General features: G+C 35.8%; 1 protein-coding gene and 1 long non-coding RNA gene across 4 annotated transcripts; one reads left to right on the top strand and one right to left on the bottom strand.

Annotated features, from left to right (window-relative positions):
- The first annotated feature begins 41 nt into the window (after positions 1-41).
- dnai3 (dynein axonemal intermediate chain 3) lies at positions 42-20292 on the top strand. Of its 2 annotated transcripts, none has more exons than XM_055189191.2 (23): positions 42-181; positions 1778-1831; positions 1927-1977; positions 4462-4646; positions 4724-4828; positions 4903-5052; positions 5226-5416; positions 5504-5620; positions 6879-7069; positions 7321-7445; positions 7556-7645; positions 7851-7931; positions 9196-9303; positions 9404-9477; positions 9573-9726; positions 11031-11115; positions 11495-11619; positions 11757-11820; positions 12164-12294; positions 15456-15660; positions 15824-15915; positions 16037-16159; positions 19492-20292. In XM_055189191.2, exons 2-23 carry the CDS (start codon positions 1780-1782, stop codon positions 19630-19632), a joined length of 2640 nt encoding a protein of 879 aa, XP_055045166.2. In that variant the 5' UTR covers positions 42-181; positions 1778-1779; the 3' UTR covers positions 19633-20292. The 2 variants fall into 2 exon arrangements, with proteins under 2 accessions (XP_055045166.2, XP_055045165.2); XM_055189190.2 differs by having other exon boundaries at positions 1924-1977.
- LOC129431343 (uncharacterized) lies at positions 7993-15530 on the bottom strand. Of its 2 annotated transcripts, none has more exons than XR_008639780.2 (4): positions 15404-15530; positions 11751-11911; positions 11471-11603; positions 7993-9296 (listed from the first exon to the last, which is right to left on the bottom strand). It is a non-coding gene; the product is annotated as an uncharacterized lncRNA (long non-coding RNA). The 2 variants fall into 2 exon arrangements; XR_012373007.1 differs by lacking the exon at positions 15404-15530 and adding an exon at positions 14531-14664 and having other exon boundaries at positions 7994-9296.
- Positions 20293-20538: the final 246 nt, after the last annotated feature.

The raw sequence follows: 20538 nt of genomic DNA, 5'->3' as shown, positions 1-20538 counted from the left end.
GATTGCCTGAGCGGCCTTTCAATCAAATCTACGTCATAGGCTGTAAGCGGCTGTAACCCGTAGCAACTGTGTATGTTGCTGTTTTGAGAAGCTGCACGCTTTTACGGCGATTTAAAGTTTATTATATCATTTACTTTATTATATATTTTATACATCAACGCAAGGAAACTCTTCTTGAGAGGTAAAGTTTATTAAAAAATATAATACAATTATGCTGTGCTGTGGTTATGTACTCGGTTTAAACTTACTTTTTTAGCGCTTTTTACAATTTTGAATTCAGCTTAACGTTAGGCAAAAATACATTTCGGCACAAACATTAAGCATACAGTGTAGAAATAAGCAACACATATAATTAGATAAAAACAAGAAAATTACATATACTATGATAACGTTATATTAAATCTATTTTAAAATCTCTCCTTTTGTTAAAGTGGCGTTAAAGGCCACAATGTTAACACCAAAACATTTTACTACATTTACTGAGTGTTTATGTTTTTTGCTTATTACAAACAACAAGAACATTTTATTTAAATTAAATATAAATAAAACATATATAAATTATACAGATTAATTTAATGACATATAAAAACATCAAAACGACTTTAAATATGAGACTTTCCTATATTCATGGTTAAAGTAAATAAATAAATCAGCATGTCATATTAATTTTCACCAGCAGATGTCATACATTTATCAAATGTTGTTCGTTAAATATTCAATATAAACACGAACAGCAGATTCACCACGTGGTTTCATATACTCAATTTGATTTTTTAAAAATGTGGTCGGTTAAGTTTTTTTGCTTTCTTGTGACTTTAAACTTCCCATTAAACTAACCAATTATCATAAACACATTTTTTCCTCGCATTCTTGCATTTTAGAGAATAACCTATTAAATAGATCTATTTAATACAACTGGTGATACCTATCAGCAAGTCTTATCTGCATAAGGGTTGAAGCCTTCCATTAACGTATATAAAGTGGTTATAAAAACATGTCCTTTAAATTGCTCCTCCTTGTTAAAACGCATCTCAGTTACAACTTGGTTGCAAGAGAGATTATTGGAGGTATTATTGTTATGGAAAAGAAGTGTAATATGCTCCATATTAGAAAGTGTCTTGTTTAAAATCTTAGTTGCTACCCAAAAGCTTTTTACTACCCCATTAAAGGACATACATTTTCAGATTTTGCATCTATATTATCCTTGAAATGTTTTTATTAATACGTTTAACAGGAGACATCAACTTTATGTTCTTTCTGTGATACTGAAACTGAAACTCTTACTCATCTGTTTTGCTCCTGTATGTTTCTGTAAACTTTTGGAAATGAATATCTATGCTGATTTGACACATTTCACATGTTAGTTGTAATCCATGACTTTGTGTTTCTTTTTCTGAATGTAACTATGGCTCTTTCTTCTATTGATTTGCCAATAAAATTGATGATTAGAGAAGATTGGCTTGCATAAAACCAAAATACTCTCTATAAAATCCTCCTTTAATTAAAAAAAACTTCTATGAGTCTCTTAAAACAGATGTTAATTTTTTCCTTTTGTCACATATGTGTATTAATTTAGTAAGGTCTGTTATCTGTCTCCTTCTGTTAAATATGTTATGTCATGATGTATGTTTTTCTTTTGAGTAATGTTCAACAAAAATGCAATAAATAAATGTAAAAAACTCAGCAGAGTCACTGTACACATTATGCACGTGACAGATGAATTAAGAGCCCATTATATCAATGAAACCTCTGTTGTTGTTCTCTTCTTCATTCACAGATATGAACTCAAAGAGTTCACTGAACAATGAAGCCAAAAAACTCAAGAGAAAAGGTATAAAAATACTTTAGTATTGTGACATATTTGACAAGAGTTGTATTTCATTCATAACTTCATGTTCCTTCTAATGTCTTACATTTCTTAAGCAGATAAACAGAAAGAAAAGCCTCCTCCAGAAGACGATGTATCAGAATCACAGAGTGAGTAATAAATCTCATCTATTATAAACAACACATCATCTATTGAATCTATCTACTAAGTTCATTCAAAACTTAAAATAGTAGGTTAAATTTTAGGAAGTTTTCTTTGTCATTAAATGCAAGAAATAAATTGGTTTCTGCTACTTTTTTATTATTTTACTTGATTATGGTGACATAGTGTATCAGTTTATCTTTTCTCTATACCTTAGACCAGAAGTGCCCAAAACTAGCTGCAATGACCTTTAATTTAACCCGTCATGCCACGTGTAAAGAAAGGATAAAAGTCATTGATGCAGATGTTCATATTTCTAATGAAACATTTTCTAAAATGTAACATTTTTTGTTTTATTTGTACATTACAAAAATGTAAATTGAATTTGAATGCAAGGGATTAAAGAGAATTAAAAAAAAAATGTACATGCATACTTAAATGTGTATAGCATGCATCACAAAACTCAACAAATTTGGGTACTATAGGCTAATAATGGAGAGGTAGAGGCAGTGGCACACAGACAAAAGGAAATTTAAAAATGATTGGTAAAATGATTTGTTTTACAACAGTTACCTTTGAAAATAAAACTGCATTAGTTATGCATAAACAGAGTAATGTTTGCTTTTTTTAATATTAGAAAATTATAAATAATAAGACTTTAATTTTAATATCACACATCAACATTTACTGTCAGCCCACAGCGCTCAGTCAGGTTTGATTTTTTGCCCTTGGTAGGAAAAAGTTTTGGCACCCCTGCCTTAGACACTGATTATCATTTATATTAAATTGTAAATATTCTGGTTATCATTGTGCCTTGTATAATAATAATAATAATAATAATAATAATAATAATAATAGAGTAGGTTGGCCCTCGCTGTCCAGTAGGAGAAAAATCCACTGGTTCTTAATTATTTATAAAGCCATCTTGGGGATGTTACCTTCTTATCTTTGCTGTTTAACTAAACAGAAATCTGTTGTAAAACATTCTTTACGCTCTCACAACTGTTATACGCTGTCTGTTCATTTTGCTAGAACTATATTAGGTAAGAAAACTTTTGCGTATGTGCTGTTTGACTGGAATTACCTTCAGTGAAACTGAAGTTACAAAACATGCTTTCCATGGACCAGTTTAAAGCAGTTATTGGAAGATGAGTCAGGGAAATGTAAGTGTTGTTATCTGTGGGTTGTACTGTGTGAGTCTGGATTGGAACTTTTTGTACTGCTTCTTATCTTGACCAGGTCACTCCTGGGAATGAGATGTTTAATCTCAGTGAGTCTCTTCTGGTTAATAATAAAAAAATAATAATAGTGACCTGCAGAAGCAAGTGTTTTTTAATTTCATGCTGCAGTATGTTTTTAATCTCTTTCTCTCATTAATCCCAATGTGATTGAGAATGGACTGTATAAGGCTTATTCAAAATGTTTTACATTTTGGGGAAAGGTTTACACCAAATGTTTTTATTTTGGATGCAGGTTACAATAAAAAATGATAAAATGGCAATTGGTACATTTTTGATTGGTGAAACCAAATGCTGTCTATATTACAAGGATAAATAGATTGGAAAAAGGGCATGGTCAAGATATTTTACCTCTTTTCCTTGCATATGACAAATCAAGTGTTGTTAATTTTAAATATTACCAAGCAATGAATGATTTTGAATGATTGATTGGATTTTTGGAAACTTTTGAGTTTTAGTGGTGCTATAATAACATAATTTATTCTGCGATAAAAGGGGGATTCATTTTTTTTTCTATTTTGTGGTGTTAAGGGGTGTATTTATTTATTTAGCTGAGGATCTTGTCTTTGTCTGTTCATATTATTGTTTTGCTTGTTGTTAAAAATCAAAAAATCTCTTTCTCTCTCTCTCTTTCTGTAACCCTTACCATCTCACATATATCAAACTAAGTTCAGCAGGTTATTTGTATCAGGTTTGTTTTTCCACCAGCTCCCGGCTGTTCCCGGATCAGATTAAATCTGCTTTCAGATTCCTGTATCAGTTTAGAGCATCTCTGCGTCATTTTCATTATGAATCCATTCAGGCTCCTCTATTCATCCCGGACCTCCGATCGGAATAAAGATACTGAGAAATAAACAACATGTCTAGACACAGGCACACATCCAGATCCACTTCTGCAGTGTTTGCTTCACATTTCTTTATGTTTTTTAGTGTTCTGGAATGCTCTGTAAGTTGCTGTCAATAAAAATGCCTGCCAAATGCAAAAACAAAAACTCTCAATCTCTCATTATGTTAAGCTGGGTTGTCTGAAGTTCAGATAAAATTGATGTGACACAGGTCTGATCTGAGAACAGTGTCTAATTATATCCACACTTAATAAAAAGGACTTTAAAGGAATAACAACATGCTACAAAGTTGTAGTAATCCCCAAAACGTTATGTAACTTGTGTTTTTCCAAAATAAACTCTTTGTAGAACATCTGAGACCCTGTTTATATATCATTCAGTATTATAAAGAGTATAAATGATTCAACAGGTCATCCCGACTATATCTTCCCATTGGTCTTGACCTCCGTCACACAGGAGATGTTCGGCTGCCGGACGGATGAAGACGTAACTGCGGAAAATCCTTATAAGCTGCTTAAAAAAGAGGACATCGTCCAAGACCTGAAGACCCGAGCTGCCGTATCCGACTTCAGTCCTGTCAAACACAGAGTATTGGTGAGAATCTGAATACTCTTCTGTTGTATTACACTGAAGATCAGCAATAAATTAAACTGTTGTACCGTTTCATACAGGAATACCCTGAAGATGAACTGCTGCTGGTGTTTGACAGAGACTTTACATTTGGTCAGAGTTTTTATCTGGTGCTCACAGTAGAAGCCAAAGAAAACATACTGAAGGTATAAATACATCACAGACAGATACTGTAGATATTTAAGCAAATATACACAAAATTGTGTTTTTCTACTCTTAGCCCCCAGTACAGAGTGATGATGAGGAGCTTATAGATGATGAAGAGGATGAGGAGATGATGGTGCCAAAAACTCCAGAGTCTCATCCGTGGATCTCTCTAGGAAGTGAGCAGGAGATTGAGGAAGAGTCGGTCATGGACACCAGACCCAGAGTAAGAGAGTACATTTATTGATTATTGTTGATTATTTAACCTGTTTGTGATATTTTGCATTAATTATTTTCCATTGCACATAATGAGATTTTGTGCTCTCAGTGGTTGAAGTGAAGTTTTGTGTTTAATGTTATATATTTTTGTTGTTTTATACGTTGGCTTTGTATTTCCAGCTCAGGTATAAGATCGCTCGTAGCCTACGAGACTTCGGTGCTCCTGTGTGTTTCTCTGACCGCAGTGCTCATGATGGATATGTGGAGTGTCTGTCATACCAGGACAAGAGTTTTAGCATCACAGCGCTGGAGAGACACACAGCCATTCAATCTACACATGACACCAGAGACTCTTCCACACAGACCATGTGGTACATCATTAACATCATTTAACACATGCAATGTTCTCTTAAACAATTCTTCAGTTTGCAAATTAAACATGTTTACATCCATTCCAGGAAATACCCAAAGAACATGTGGACTCAATATGAACCCAGAGAGTTCAGTCCTGAGGAGAAAAAACATCATCTGGAGTCAGAAAACCTGAAGAACTTCATCTCATCTGTGATGATCAGGTAAGACACGTGAATCGATGTTATGTAGTGGAGTGTTCATGACAAGATGCATAAGTTAACTAAAATGATCCAATGTACGACCACAGCCAAACTACATTTACTTATTCAGTAAAATACAGGATGTATGTTATGCACCATATAAAAAACTACTGCATGGAAGCAAATAAAGAATCAGTTACACTGCAAAAAATGATGTATTTTTTATGTATTTTTGTCTTGTTTTAAGTACAAATATCTAAATATTTTTTAAATCAAGATGCATTTTCTTGATGAGCAACATGATATAAGAAAATAAGACAAAAATATTATATTTAAGTGAATTTGTGCATAAAACAAGCAAAAAAAAAAAAAAAAAAAAAAAATGCCAATGGGGTAAGCAAAGAAAGCTTAAACTTTTTTCTTTAATTCAAGAAAAATTCACCCCATTGGCACATTTATTTATTTATTTATTTAATTTATTTTTTTGCTTCACTGTAAAAAAAGTCCGTAAAAATTTCAATGTTATTGCAGCTGGGTTGCCGGTAATTTACCGTAGATTTACATTTATTTTATTTACTGGCAAGAGTTTGTTCAAAGTTAAATAAATTTTAAATATTAACAAGTCTTTGTCTTTACAGAATAAAACTATACAATAACAGCCTCATGCAAAGCATTCTGGGAACCAGAAATCATCATCAACCTTTTTCTGTTTTTTGCTTCAGATTTTGTTTCCCAGAATGTTTTGCTTGATGCTGTTTTTTAGTTTTACTCTGTAAAGACGAAGACTTGTGAATGTTTGATGTTCATTTAACTTTGAACAAAATGTAGCCAGTGAATAACATACATTTAAATCTGCGGTGGGTTACCGGCAACTCAGCTGCAATTTCTACGGATTTTTTTTACAGTGTTGTTTTATGCACACATTCACTTAAATATAATATTTTTGTCTTAAAAAATAGACTTCTAGGTCATTTTGCTCATCAAGAAAATGCATCTTGATTTAAGAATTTTAAACATTTGTACTGAAAACAAGACATTTGAAGTCATTTTTTGTAGTGTAAGAAATTTTTACAGAAACTAACATTGAAAATGCACTTGCAAAAAAAAATATTGGGTTGTTATGCAACCATGGGTTATAATAACCCAACAGTTAGGTTAAAACAAACTAGTATGGTCAATTTTAACCCAGCAGTTCTGTCCAATATTTACCTAACATGAGTAAAAATAACCGAGATATTTTTATAGTTTGTGTTTAATTCACCTCTCATGTTTTTGGAAGGTTTGAATTAGCCCTGCAGCAGAATTATATCATGGATGTGTTTTCGGATGACTGGGCGACTCTCTGTGAGGACGACAGCGTACCGATGGGAAAAACAGAGATTCATCTGAAGGAATATCAGTCCTTTACAGATCTGAACCTGTGCAGAGAGAAGAGCATCAGTCAAATTCAGTGGCACCCCAACATCAGCGGTCAGAAGCAGATCAGATCAAAACTTAACATGCACATTTTATAAGTATTTGCATTAAAGCAACAAAATAAACATAATATTAACTTACTGTGTGCAACCACTCACCAACTTAAATCACTTTCAAATTAAAAGGTTCAGAAGAGATGATCATTTTACTGTTTGTGTTGTCTGTCCAATAAATATGTTTGTTTGTGTGTGTGTGTGTGTGTGTGTGTGTGTGTGTGTGTGTGTGTGTGTGTGTGTTTGTGACAGGTGTAATCGCTGTAGCCATGACTGAGAGATTATCTCTGGAGGAAAGAATCGATAACTCCACTAAACTCCTGTTAAACCCATCATACATCCTCTTCTGGAGCTTCTCTGACCCCATAAATCCACAAGTAATCTTCATCATCATCATCATCACTTTCATTCATGCACAGATGAGATCAGATCAGGATCTTCTCAAACCCCGTCTGATGATCTGTCTTTGCTTGATCTTTCTCTACAGTTGCAGTTGGAGTGTCCAGATGATGTTTTGAGCTTTCAGTTCTGTCCATCTGATCCAAACATCATCGCTGCTGGATGTATTAATGGACAGGTGATTAAACGACAATACAATCACACATTTATATACAGAATGAATATAAGCAGCTTCTTTTCTGCTTTTAAAGCTTCATGTGCTTTACTTTTTTCTTCTGTTTATACTAAATAAATAGTTGTTTTCTGTTTAAACTTATATGATGACACACATTCTTTCTATAAATTTCAACGTATTCTAAATGTATCATTTGTTTTGTTTACAGATAGTATTATGGGATATCTCAGCACATGTAGAGAAGCTCCAGGACACACGCAGTGATGGCAAAAACATCTCTCATACAGCAGTGAGTCATATACACGCACACATATAAACATTAGAATACAGTTTTACTTCAGTAAACACACGTCACATTGTGTTCACATTTTTAATGGGGACATTTCACAGACGTAATAGTTTTTATAGCGTACAAAGTACATAAAAAATGCTTAATCCCCTTCCCCTATCCCACGGGTTCTCATGAGAATTTGAATTAAACAAAACATATCCAATAATACATACTGCTGGTGGTTGGTAGCTAGGTTTCATAACACAGAAATTGTGATAAATTAATGTAGTTTTAAAAAATATCATAAACTGGGACCCCCTGGCACCATCTCACCTCCATCCCCAGAAAAAACGTCTCTTACCTAACTCCTAACCTTCACAGACAACATTTGGCATTTTTACATTTTCAAATAAACATCATCCAGTTTGTTTTATAAGCAGCTTCATCATGATGTCCCCAGACATTAGGCAGTGTTTTCAATAGACATATCAAAAATTATTTTTTAAGCCCATCTATTAACCCCTTGTGCATTGTTCAAATTCACCCTTTCGTGTTGTTAGTGGCCAAAAAAACCACTAAATTAAATTGCTGTAAAAATGTAGCAGATTCATATTTTTTCTTTTTTGCATAAATCTGTTATTTAACGTCAGCTGATCAAAACTACCTAATGTTTACAAAATTACATGACTTTAACTCTTTAATTGCCAAGTTCAGAAGTGATGTCATTGATTTGGGGAAAAAAACACAAAATGACTGATTTTCAATATATAAAAAGTGATTGTGGACTACACATCTTTCACCTTTTTCATATGTCAAAGATTAGTAAAAACATTAGCTTTGATGCATTTAAAATTGTTGTGCAGCATCAGATTTTGTTTTATTCTCCCTCATTTATGGTTATGTTTTTTTTTAGAGAAAAAACATTAAATTTAATTGAATTTGTGCCTAAAACAAGCAAAAAAAAATCTGACAATGGGGTAAGCAAAAATCTTAATTCAACAAACAGTTAATTCAAGAAAAAAATTCTCACCCCATTGTCAGATATTTTTTGGTTGTTTTAAGCACAAATTTATGTTTTTTTTGTCTAAAATTTAGACTTTTTTCTAAGGTCATTTTGCTCATCAAGAAAGTACATCTTTATTTAAGAATTTTTTGATATTTGTCCTGAAAACAAGACAAAAATACTAAGAAAGAAAGTCATTTTTTGCAGTGTATGTCATTTACAGCAGGTCATATGACACTTAGTTTATCCTTTTAAATCTAATCCGGTGTTTCCGTGCAGAACAAGAAGAATAAGATTCCAGTGGTTCAGTTCTGTACTCTGTCTGCTGTAGAGAATCAACACAAAGCACCCATCACAGATCTCCAGTGGCTGCCTGAAACCTTTGAGGTACACAAAAACATTTTCTTCATCAGACCTCATTTATGATGTTCATCAAAAGTCACTAAAAATCACACTGGAGTTTATTTCATCTGTGTTTGTGTCTCAGGTGTCCAGATTAGGTATTCCAGTAGAGAATTTAAGTTATCAGTCTGTTCAGATTGTGACCTGCGCTCCTGACTGGTGCTGTACTCAATTAATCTAATCTAACACTTAACACTTCTGTCTGTCTGCTGTTAAACGCTCTCACTGTGTTTGTGTGTCTGTGTGTGTTACAGTTGTGTGTTGTTCTGGGATATACGGCCTCCTCGTGTCGTGTCACAGTCTCTCACTGATGTGAAAAATAAATCGGAGGAAAAGCTGTTAGAAAATCCGCACGGTGTTCCCAACACCTTTAAACATCTCAACCTGACATGGAAACCATTCATCCGAGTATGACACACACATTTACATGCAACCAAATAATCTGTTTGTAAACATATTGATGGCTCAATCATATTGAAAAGTCTTCATGTAAACACCTTAATCAATACAATTGAGTTCGATCAGATGTAAATTTTGATTTGAAAGGGGTGGTGTACTGCGGTCTGTGAGACGAATAAAGTACTCATGTAAACATGTCAATCGTAGTATTTTCTCAATTGGACGCAAAAATATCTTGCGCACATGCGCAGAAGTCTCACAAAGTTTCGTGATAGTCACATATTTTTTTGATTCTTTTTTTCGTGCTATTATCACGAAATTTCGTGTTTTTTCGTGATCGTATAACGAATTCCGGTTTTCGTGTGATTATCACGTATTGGTTACTCAACTGCTTTTTCATATTTTTAAACCATTGTCGCTTCGGTTTAGGGTTAGATTTGGTGCTTGCATTAGAATGTCACTTTATATATTGGTTTATACTATTTTTTTCGGATTTATTTTTTTATATGTCGCCTGGCGTTAGGGTTAGAGTTGGGTTTGGTTAGGGATGTCACTTTATGTAAATCTAACCCTAAACCGAAGCGACAATGGTAAGAAAATAGGACAAAACAGTTGAGTAACCACGTGATAATCACACGAAAACAGGAATTCGTTATACGATCACGAAAAAACACGAAATTTTGTGATAATAGCACGAAAAAAGAATAAAAAAAATACGTGACTATATAACGAAATTTCGTGAGACTGGGTTGGATATTTACCTCTTATTTACACATCACATGATTCTCGTCACAGAAACATGCAATAACATTACATAAAGCAATAAAAAGCAATGTGCCTTTCGAAAAGTGTGCTTTCTTTGCCTATCTAAAAATTTCTTAAGAACAACTTTCTCTGAACTATGGCATTTATCCAGAGATAAAGCATGAACTTGATGATGCTGTGCGCTGTGTTGCCAAGTCCTTTGCTTTTTTCGAGTTCAGATTTGGGCAACCATTTAAACCATTTGCACTTTTTTGTCTGCGGGTTAAAGATGAAAGGATTTCATTCATTAGTTATTGGTATTTGGGCTATCATTAGGATGCTTTTGGGCTACTTTAGAATGTCCATTGGGGTGGTTTTAAAATGTGAATCTGGCAACCCTGGCTGTGCGCTTGCGCAGATGTTGGTTGGGATTATATAGAATGTACATGTAAACCAATATTTTAATCAGATTGCTATGTTTAGGGTGCATGTAAACTTTGGCAAATTTTTGTAAACATAGCCAGTGTCTGTATGTGAAATGCGTTATAGTGCTTCTCTTTCTACTTCAGGTTTCATTACCAAAGATCGACACCAGCGGTGAATACAGTCCCATCAAATTCAGTTTGAGAGACAATTCAGTTGACAACCCTACAGGTGAGGTCAAAACATCATCTTATCCTGCCTTCTACTCTATTCTTGTTGAAAACAGTAGTCTCTCTTTCTCTCTCTCTTTCTCTCTCTCTCTCTCTCTCTCTCTCTCTCAAATAAGCAGACCCTATTAAATCCCTTCACCATGCAAGAGCTCATGCACACACAGGCACCTTTGTAAGAACCTTCTCCTGTATTTACCCATCATGCATCACTCATCACAGCTGTACACACACACAAACACACAAAAGTCATGTTGTGTTTATCTGCTGTATTACAACCAACACACACATAGCGTTTGTGTAAAAAACATGGACTAGTCCCACTACCCATCACCACGGTCACAGCAGCGTTTACTTACATTTAACGTCTCATCACTTTCTAGGAGAGAAACCAGCACAGAACGCAGGTCATGAAGAAGGTTCTGGATTAGGAGAGCTGCGTGTATCTTCAGCCAAACAGCAGAAACCACTGGAGAACATCAGCACTAAACTCTATGTGGGTACAGAGGTGAGAACAGATACTCAATGAGACACAGTCATATCTTACAATGTGTAGTAGTTGATGTGGTCTGATGGTAAAATCACTGTAATGCACGACATGTTTTCATTCTGAATACAAAATAGTGATCTTGTGCTTACTGTAAGGATGGAGAACTCATTTACACCGACTGGAAGATGGAGAAGGACAACGATTCAGGCCGACTGTACAGTAAGACACATCCAAACACACACCTGTACTGAGGGATTTAGTCTGATAATCCAAAGATTTAGGGGAGATGTGTTGAGAGTCTCTGAGGATCCTGAAGTAAAAAGTATTGTGAGACAATCTGACAAAACAAAGAGAAATACTGGCAAACAAATATTCATGCAGATGACAAAGAAATTCATGATCACATGAATACATGGAAACTACAACATTTACTGAATGATGAGTCCATCAGATGTCTTTGAGTCTCAGACAATGAGTCAATAATCCTTATATGAGCAGCCTACATAGACATTTTTAGGCATCAAGTTTCATTTGAATGTTTTAATTGTGTCTTCTCTGTCAGGTGCCAAACCCACTCAACGATTCATCTTACACGATACTGTGGTGAACACTGTTAGCCGCTCGCCATTTTTCAACAATATCATCCTGACGGTGGGAAGTTGGAGTTTTGCCATCTTTAAAGAAGGACTGACGGTGAGGTCATAACACAACTAAAAACTCCCTCCTGCTTTATTCTACAACTCTGTTCTCGAGTGCTAGATGTAAGTTTAATTTACAACAACTCGCTCTGAATTGTAAACTTCACATTCAATCTCATGGTTTTCACTGGAGCCAGTAATCAACCTTACAGAAAACCCTAGCAACCATCTAGTGAACACCCAGAATACCCTAGCAACCATCTGCAAAGCATCCAGAACATCCTAGCAACCATCTGGAAATTATACTCTAGCAACCATCTAGAAAGCATCCAGAGTACCTAGCAACCATGTATGAAGCATCCAGATTACTATAGCAACCATCTAGAAAGCATCCAGAATACTTTAGCAACCATGTAGGAAGCATCCAGAATACCACAGCAACGATGTAGGAAGCATCCAGAATACCACAGCAACCATCTAGAAAGCATCCAGAATACCACAGCAACGATGTAGGAAGCATCCAGAATACCATAGCAACCATGTAGGAAGCATCCAGAATACCACAGCAACCATCTAGAAAGCATCCAGAATACCACAGCAACCATCTAGAAAGCATCCAGAATACCATAGCAACCATGTAGAAAGCATCCAGAATACTTTAGCAACCATCTGCAAAGCATCCAGAATACCATAGCAACCATGTAGGAAGCATCCAGAATACCATAGCAACCATGTAGGAAGCATCCAGAATACCATAGCAACCATGTAGAAAGCATCCAGAATACCATAGCAACCATGTAGAAAGCATCCAGAATACTTTAGCAACCATCTGCAAAGCATCCAGATTACCATAGCAACCATCTAGAAAGCATCTAGAATACCTTAGCAACGATGTAGGAAGCATCCAGAATACCATAGCAACCATGTAGAAAGCATCCAGAATACTTTAGCAACCATCTGCAAAGCATCCAGATTACCATAGCAACCATCTAGAAAGCATCTAGAATACCTTAGCAACCATGTAGGAAGCATCCAGAATACCATAGCAACCATGTAGAAAGCATCCAGAATACTTTAGCAACCATCTGCAAAGCATCCAGAATACCATAGCAACCATGTAGGAAGCATCCAGAATACCATAGCAACCATGTAGGAAGCATCCAGAATACCATAGCAACCATGTAGAAAGCATCCAGAATACTTTAGCAACCATCTGCAAAGCATCCAGATTACCATAGCAACCATCTAGAAAGCATCTAGAATACCTTAGCAACGATGTAGGAAGCATCCAGAATACCATAGCAACCATGTAGAAAGCATCCAGAATACTTTAGCAACCATCTGCAAAGCATCCAGATTACCATAGCAACCATCTAGAAAGCATCTAGAATACCTTAGCAACCATGTAGGAAGCATCCAGAATACCATAGCAACCATGTAGAAAGCATCCAGAATACTTTAGCAACCATCTGCAAAGCATCCAGAATACCATAGCAACCATGTAGAAAGCATCCAGAATACTTTAGCAACCATCTGCAAAGCATCCAGATTACCATAGCAACCATCTAGAAAGCATCTAGAATACCTTAGCAACCATGTAGGAAGCATCCAGAATACCACAGCAACGATGTAGGAAGCATCCAGAATACTTTAGCAACCATCTGCAAAGCATCCAGATTACCATAGCAACCATCTAGAAAGCATCTAGAATACTTTAGCAACCATGTAGGAAGCATCTAGAATACCTTAGCAACCATGTAGGAAGCATCCAGAATACCACAGCAACCATCTAGAAAGCATCCAGAATACCACAGCAACCATCTAGAAAGCATCCAGAATACCATAGCAACCATGTAGAAAGCATCCAGAATACTTTAGCAACCATCTGCAAAGCATCCAGATTACCATAGCAACCATCTAGAAAGCATCTAGAATACCTTAGCAACCATGTAGGAAGCATCCAGAATACCACAGCAACGATGTAGGAAGCATCCAGAATACCATAGCAACCATGTAGAAAGCATTCAGAATACTTTAGCAACCACAACACCGCTCTTGGTTCATTTTATGGAACCCACTTACTGTTACATTGATTTTAGTATGGTTATAACAACAGTCCATAACCGTGGTAAAATGGCCTCTTATGTAAGGAATAATTAAAGACGGGCTGTTGAATTATTTCGAAAATAATCATCTTCTTCAAGTTGTGGTGCATTACTGAGGATGTGCATTATTTTCAAACAATTCACAGGACCGAAGTCAATTTTTTCTCTTATACCACGGTTACTTACCACAGACGTTGCTCTGGTGATTATTTGAAGACATTTGACAGGTCAGGTGTGCGTTTGTAGAAAAATAATGCATACCAGAGGGACATTCAATATCAACCAATCAGAATAATGCATTCAGCAGTCCCTAATGTTTTATTGAGTTGAGTTTTCTTCATGTCTCTGAGAATCAGGCCTTTGGTTGATGTTAAATACGACACAGTGCTGTAAATAATCGACAGTGTTTAAATAAGCTCAGTCTGTGGAAATGTTTGCTCATCTGGACGCTACGCTGACTAACATGGACTTTGCTCTTTTATTGTGATCGACTTCATTCATCTACAGTGTGAAGAACATCTGTTACATCTCAACATCTCATGAACTGCTTTAACAAACATTATTATCTTTCATTTGCTTATATATTACGTCTGTCATGGTTTTATCTTTGGAAATATCCAATAACCTTTGTTATTTAGGGGATGATGTTCTCATTCTAGAAATGTCACTGAAAAACAATTTCCATACATTCCAGATAAAAGATTATATTTAAATATTTTGGTTTAAGTTTCCTAAAAAAAAATTGTAGTTTTATCATAAGATCTTACATACTGCAGAGTCCAAGACAAGACCATTACCGTACATCTTAAATATTGTGGGCCTGTTTTAATTTTGTTGACAGATTTCTTTTTGGACAATCCCCCTCGCACAACAGTAAGAAATCAAAATAAGTCAATGATTGCATTAAAACCAGAAGTTTTACATCCAATCACGTTATAATGATTTTAACACATACTGTAAACAATGTTGTGGTCTTGACCGGTCTTGAAATAAAATCCTGAGATCAAAACAAGACAAGACCATCAAAAAATGGTCTTGAGTACTTCAACACTAACATACTGTATACACGTTGTGTTTGGTTTGATCTTGTCTTCAATCTATTCTGTTTAAGAATGGCCCAATCCTTCAGTCGGCCTGTTCTCAGATCATGTATACTGTGGGTCATTGGTCTCTGTCTCGTCCGGCCGTCTTCTTCATCGGGAGAGAGGATGGAAATATTGAGGTGTGGGATCTGCTGGAAAAAACTCATGAAGCATCATTAACACAGACCATCAGCGCTGCCTCCATCACCAGCATCAAACCCAGGAGTATTTCATGTACTGTACATACTAATCTTACATATCTTCAGCAATTAAAAGATTTAATTATGTTATTTAAATAACAGTTAATAGAGAACAGTTCTTTGACATCTAACAGTGTTTAAAGTTTAAGAAAGTAAATGTGTTTAGACGCTGATGTGTATTTGTTAATGTGGTCTAGTGAAGCAGCATTTTCTGGCTGTATCAGATGATCGTGGCGTGCTGCACATCCTTCAGATTCCCTGGACCCTCCGCAGATCATCTATCAATGAGGTGAGAGCTAAACTAATCTCATGAAAACACAGAAGCATCATTGAACTCTTTACAGCAGCAGATATGATGCTCACTAAAGTTAAGAACAGTAGTGTGATAATCAGTGCGGTTTCTCCTACAGAGAGCGACTGTCAGAAAATACTTTGAGATGGAAGAGAAACGACTGAACTACATTGAGAAACGTCAAATCAGACACGAGAAAGAAAAGAAAGAGATGGATGCTGAGGAAGAGAGGAAGAGAAAGGTGAGAGAGAGAAAACACCAATAATGACTCGAAACTGAAAATACTGTCATCATTCACGACATCACAAATCTGTATCTTCAAGCTTGACGGTGACCAGGCGCCTCGTAGAAACCGTCCTTAATTTAATCTTACGAACATTTCTTAAAATTGCATACGTGTGATTCATAGAACAAACGTATGCACAGAAAACACGCATACACCTCACTTTCAGATCAAATGATTTTGAAATTGTGCGCAACTAAACACCTTTAAATGATGCCATTGATATACACTCACCTAAAGGATTATTAGGAACACCTGTTCAATTTCTCATTAACGCAATTATCTAATCAACCAATCAGATGGCAGTTGCTTCAATGCATTAAGGGGTGTGGTCCTGGTCAAGACAATCTCCTGAACTCCAAACTGAATGTCAGAATGGGAAAGAAAGGTGATTTAAGCAATTTTGAGCGTGGCATTGTTGTTGGTGCCATATGGTCATTGCCATATGCCATATGGAGTATTTCACAATCTGCTCAGTTACTGGGATTTTCACGCACAACCATTTCTAGGGTTTACAAAGAATGGTGTGAAAATTGAAAACATCCAGTATGTGGAAGTCCTTTGGGCGAAAATGTATTGTTGATGCTAGAGGTCAGAATGATTCAAGCTGATAAAAGAGCAACTTTGACTGAAATAACCAACCGAGGTATGCAACAAAGCATTTGTGAAGCTACAACACGCACAACCTTGAGGCGGATGGGCACAACAACAGAAGACCCCACCGGGTACCACTCATCTCCACTACAAATAGGAAAAAGAGGCTACAATTTGCACGAGCTAACCAAAATTGGAGTTTGGAGATTGAGATTGAGTCTTGATTTCTGTTGAGACATTCAAGATGGAAGAGTCAGAATTTGGGGTTAACAGAATGAGAACATGGATCCATCATGCCTTGTTACCACTGTGCAGGCTGGTGGTGGTGGTGTAATGGTGTGGGGGATGTTTTCTTGGCACACTTTAGGCCCCTTAGTGCCAATTGGGCATCGTTTAAATGCCACGGCCTACCTGAACATTGTTTCTGACCATGTCCATCCCTTTATGACCACCATGTACTCATCCTCTGATGGTTACTTCCAGCAGGATAATACATCATGTCACAAAGCTTGAATCATTTCAAATTGGTTTCTTGAACATGACAATAAGTTCACTGCACTAAAATGGCCCCCACAGTCACCAGATCTCAACCCAATAGAGCATCTTTGGGATGTGGTGGAACGGGAGCTTCGTGCCCTGGATGTGCATCCCACAAATCTTCATTAACTGCAAGATACTCTCCTATTAATATGAGCCAACATTTCTAAAGAATGCTTTCAGCACCTTGTTAAATCAATGCCATGTAGAATTAAGGCAGTTCTTTAGGCGAAAGGGGGTCAAACACAGTATTAGTTTGGTGTTCCTAATAATCCTTTAGGTGAGTGTATAAAAGAGCACCTGTCAATGTTTAAATCTTTTTCCAACATTTTGCACAGTCCTCACTTTCTGGCGCCCCTTTAATGGGCTGTTTGAAAGTAAAAACTTGGGTTTAGGGTTGGGTTAGAATTGGGTTATGGTAAAGCACTTAGTTGTGATGGTTAAGGTAAGAGGGTAGGAATTGCATTACTCACAAAGATAGCTGTACATACGTGTGTGTGTGTGTGTGTGTGTGTGTGTGTGTGTGCGTCTGATGAAAATCAGACGTTATCAGTTGAGGTGGAATGTGTGTTTGAAGTATTCAGATATGTTGAGACATGTTGAATATATTTACTAAATATAAAACTATGCGGCTTGACTCTCAGTTGATCTAAAACTGTTTGCTTTTCTCACTCGAACTCAAAACATACTGTAAGCTTTATATTTACATATATCAGAGGATTTTCTACAATGTTTGTTTCCTCCTGTATAAAAACCATATAAATCAAAATCACTTTTATTGCTATGATATAGTTTTGAAATGCTACTAGTCAGTGGTGAGAATTACGAAAAAATACATTATGTAAGGAATAATTGAGGACAGGCCATTAAGTAAGGAATAATTGACGACGGGCCATTGAATTATAAGAAAATAATGCACACCAAGGTGGTAATGCGGCACGACGCGAAGCAGGTGTGCATTATTTTCAAATAATTCAAAGGACCGGAGTCAATTATTCCGCTTATACCACGGTTACCACAAACATTGCTGTGGTGCCTATTTTTAAGACATTTGAAAAGATAGGTGTGCGGTTTACAGAAAAATAATCAACACCCATAGAACATTTTTCAGCCAATCAGAATGCAGCATTCAACAGACCCGTGGTATAAATTAAAAATAATGCACACGCAAGTTGGTAATGTGGCACAATGCAGAGCATTATTTTCAAATAATTCAAAGGACCAGAGTAAATTATTCTGCTTATACCACAGTCATAACAGACATTTGCTCTGGTGGTTATTTTAAGACATTTAACAGGTCAGGTGTGTGTTTATTGAAAAATAATGCATACCTGTGACATTTCTCAACCAATCAGAATAAACCCGTGGTATAATCATTAATAGTCAATAGTATTTATAAAAATGTACTGTAAGTCACTAACAATATCAGTTATGAACCCCTAACGGTACATTCACACGGGGCGTCAGCATTAACGCTTGAAGGAGGGCGTGTTTGAAGCGTGTCCAACTGCCAATCACAGTGGCCGCAACACATGCTCCTCTGTTCTCCGGTCTTGCATAAATGTAATTGGCTGGCTCTGCACTAGGTTATGTGCATAAGGCAATCTGATTGGCTGATTCATGTGTTGGCACTTGAAAAGTTGAGAAAAGTTTAACTTCTGCCGCGAGCAAAGGCAGTGATGCAATGAATCCACAATTCAGTTCAGCAACGCATGACGTCACCCATTCAAAGTAAATGGGAAGCATTAATGCTGGCACCTGCGTCTGTCTCACCAAAGCCACTTTATATTTATGTCATATTTAAAACACTAAAACAAAAATATCAAGAACACAATTTTAGACTGCATTAAGAGACATCTCATATGTGAAAAACCAAATAATTACATTGTCATAGAGAAAAAATAAAGAGGCGTATTGTAAGAATAATTTGGGAGTTTTAACACGAAAGTTTGGCTCATGAAGAATATTAAACAGGGAACAACAAACTCTGTTAATGGTTTAGTAATAATTATTTCTACAGTAATGCTGGTAAATGATTTTCTATAGCTGTTTTATTCTGTAGGTTACTGTAGGTCAGATTGCTTTATACCAGCAACAACCAAACAGTCAGAATATAGTGTTCTTTTCAATAATGTTTATAACGTACATGTTGTTGTCAGGAGACAGTAAAGCCACCAAAACAGGAGGAAGAAATGAATGCAGAAGCTCAAAGAGAATATGAAGAATATGTGGATCTAGAGAAGATCATCCTGAAGAACATCAACCTTCTGATAGGAGCCAATAACACAACAGACCCCTAAAACACATTTACAAACATTCAATACAACTACAAGTTCTGTCTACACTCTTAAAAGACTTTTAACACTTAAATGTTTAAGATTAATCAACTCGAGTCATTACAACTGTATTGACTAGTGATGAGTTGCTGTAACTTATAAAGTTGACATAACTTAAACAAATTCAACTTTATTAATCCTAGTTGATTAAACTTAAAAATGTAAGTGCAAAAAGTTTTTACAGTTTATGTAAACCTAATGTTTTTTTAAACATATTTTCTGTGTAAAGCATTAAAAAAGGCAGCTACGCAGTAACCTTGAATCTAACATTGAATGTTTTTTCTGCTTGATCTCGAGTTACTCGTGTGAATTATTTTTTTATTTCCCCAGAGTGCTGTAATTAAATATTCAAGTGAATCAATAAGAGCTGATTCAGTTTCATACACTCACATGATATTGATCAAGTTCAGTTGGAGTCTATTGATGAACACAACACTGAACATCAGACACAATCCTGACAGTAGGAGCAGACGTCTTGTCTGAAAGTACATTTGAATACATGAAGCATCTTATTATTGTTTCATTTTTCTAACGGATGTAAAATTAAACCTGTTTTATATACATGTAACTTCTTCAAGGTGAAGTGTTGTCACTTTTAAATAAATAGCAAAACGTGAAAACCTGCAGGACATTTCTATTTGGTTTCTATCTTATGTTTTATGTGACATGGCAGTTGTGATTAATATGCTTCTGTTTATTCACTGAACTGAGATCAGTTACTGATGTGTAAAGACAAAAACCTTGGTGAGAATGTTAAACCTACAAGCACATCGGCAGGGGTCTCATTCATTTTTCTCTTATCTTATAATTTGTAATATATATCTCAAATATTTCCATGATTTTTTTTTAAAGCACATCACTGTACGACCA

The sequence above is a fragment of the Misgurnus anguillicaudatus genome, chromosome 13 (assembly GCF_027580225.2).
Source record: "Misgurnus anguillicaudatus chromosome 13, ASM2758022v2, whole genome shotgun sequence".
In the NCBI taxonomy this organism is placed as follows: domain Eukaryota; kingdom Metazoa; phylum Chordata; class Actinopteri; order Cypriniformes; family Cobitidae; genus Misgurnus; species Misgurnus anguillicaudatus.
The sequence above is the reverse complement of the archived record's forward strand: the minus strand, read 5'-3'. Positions and strand labels throughout refer to the sequence as shown.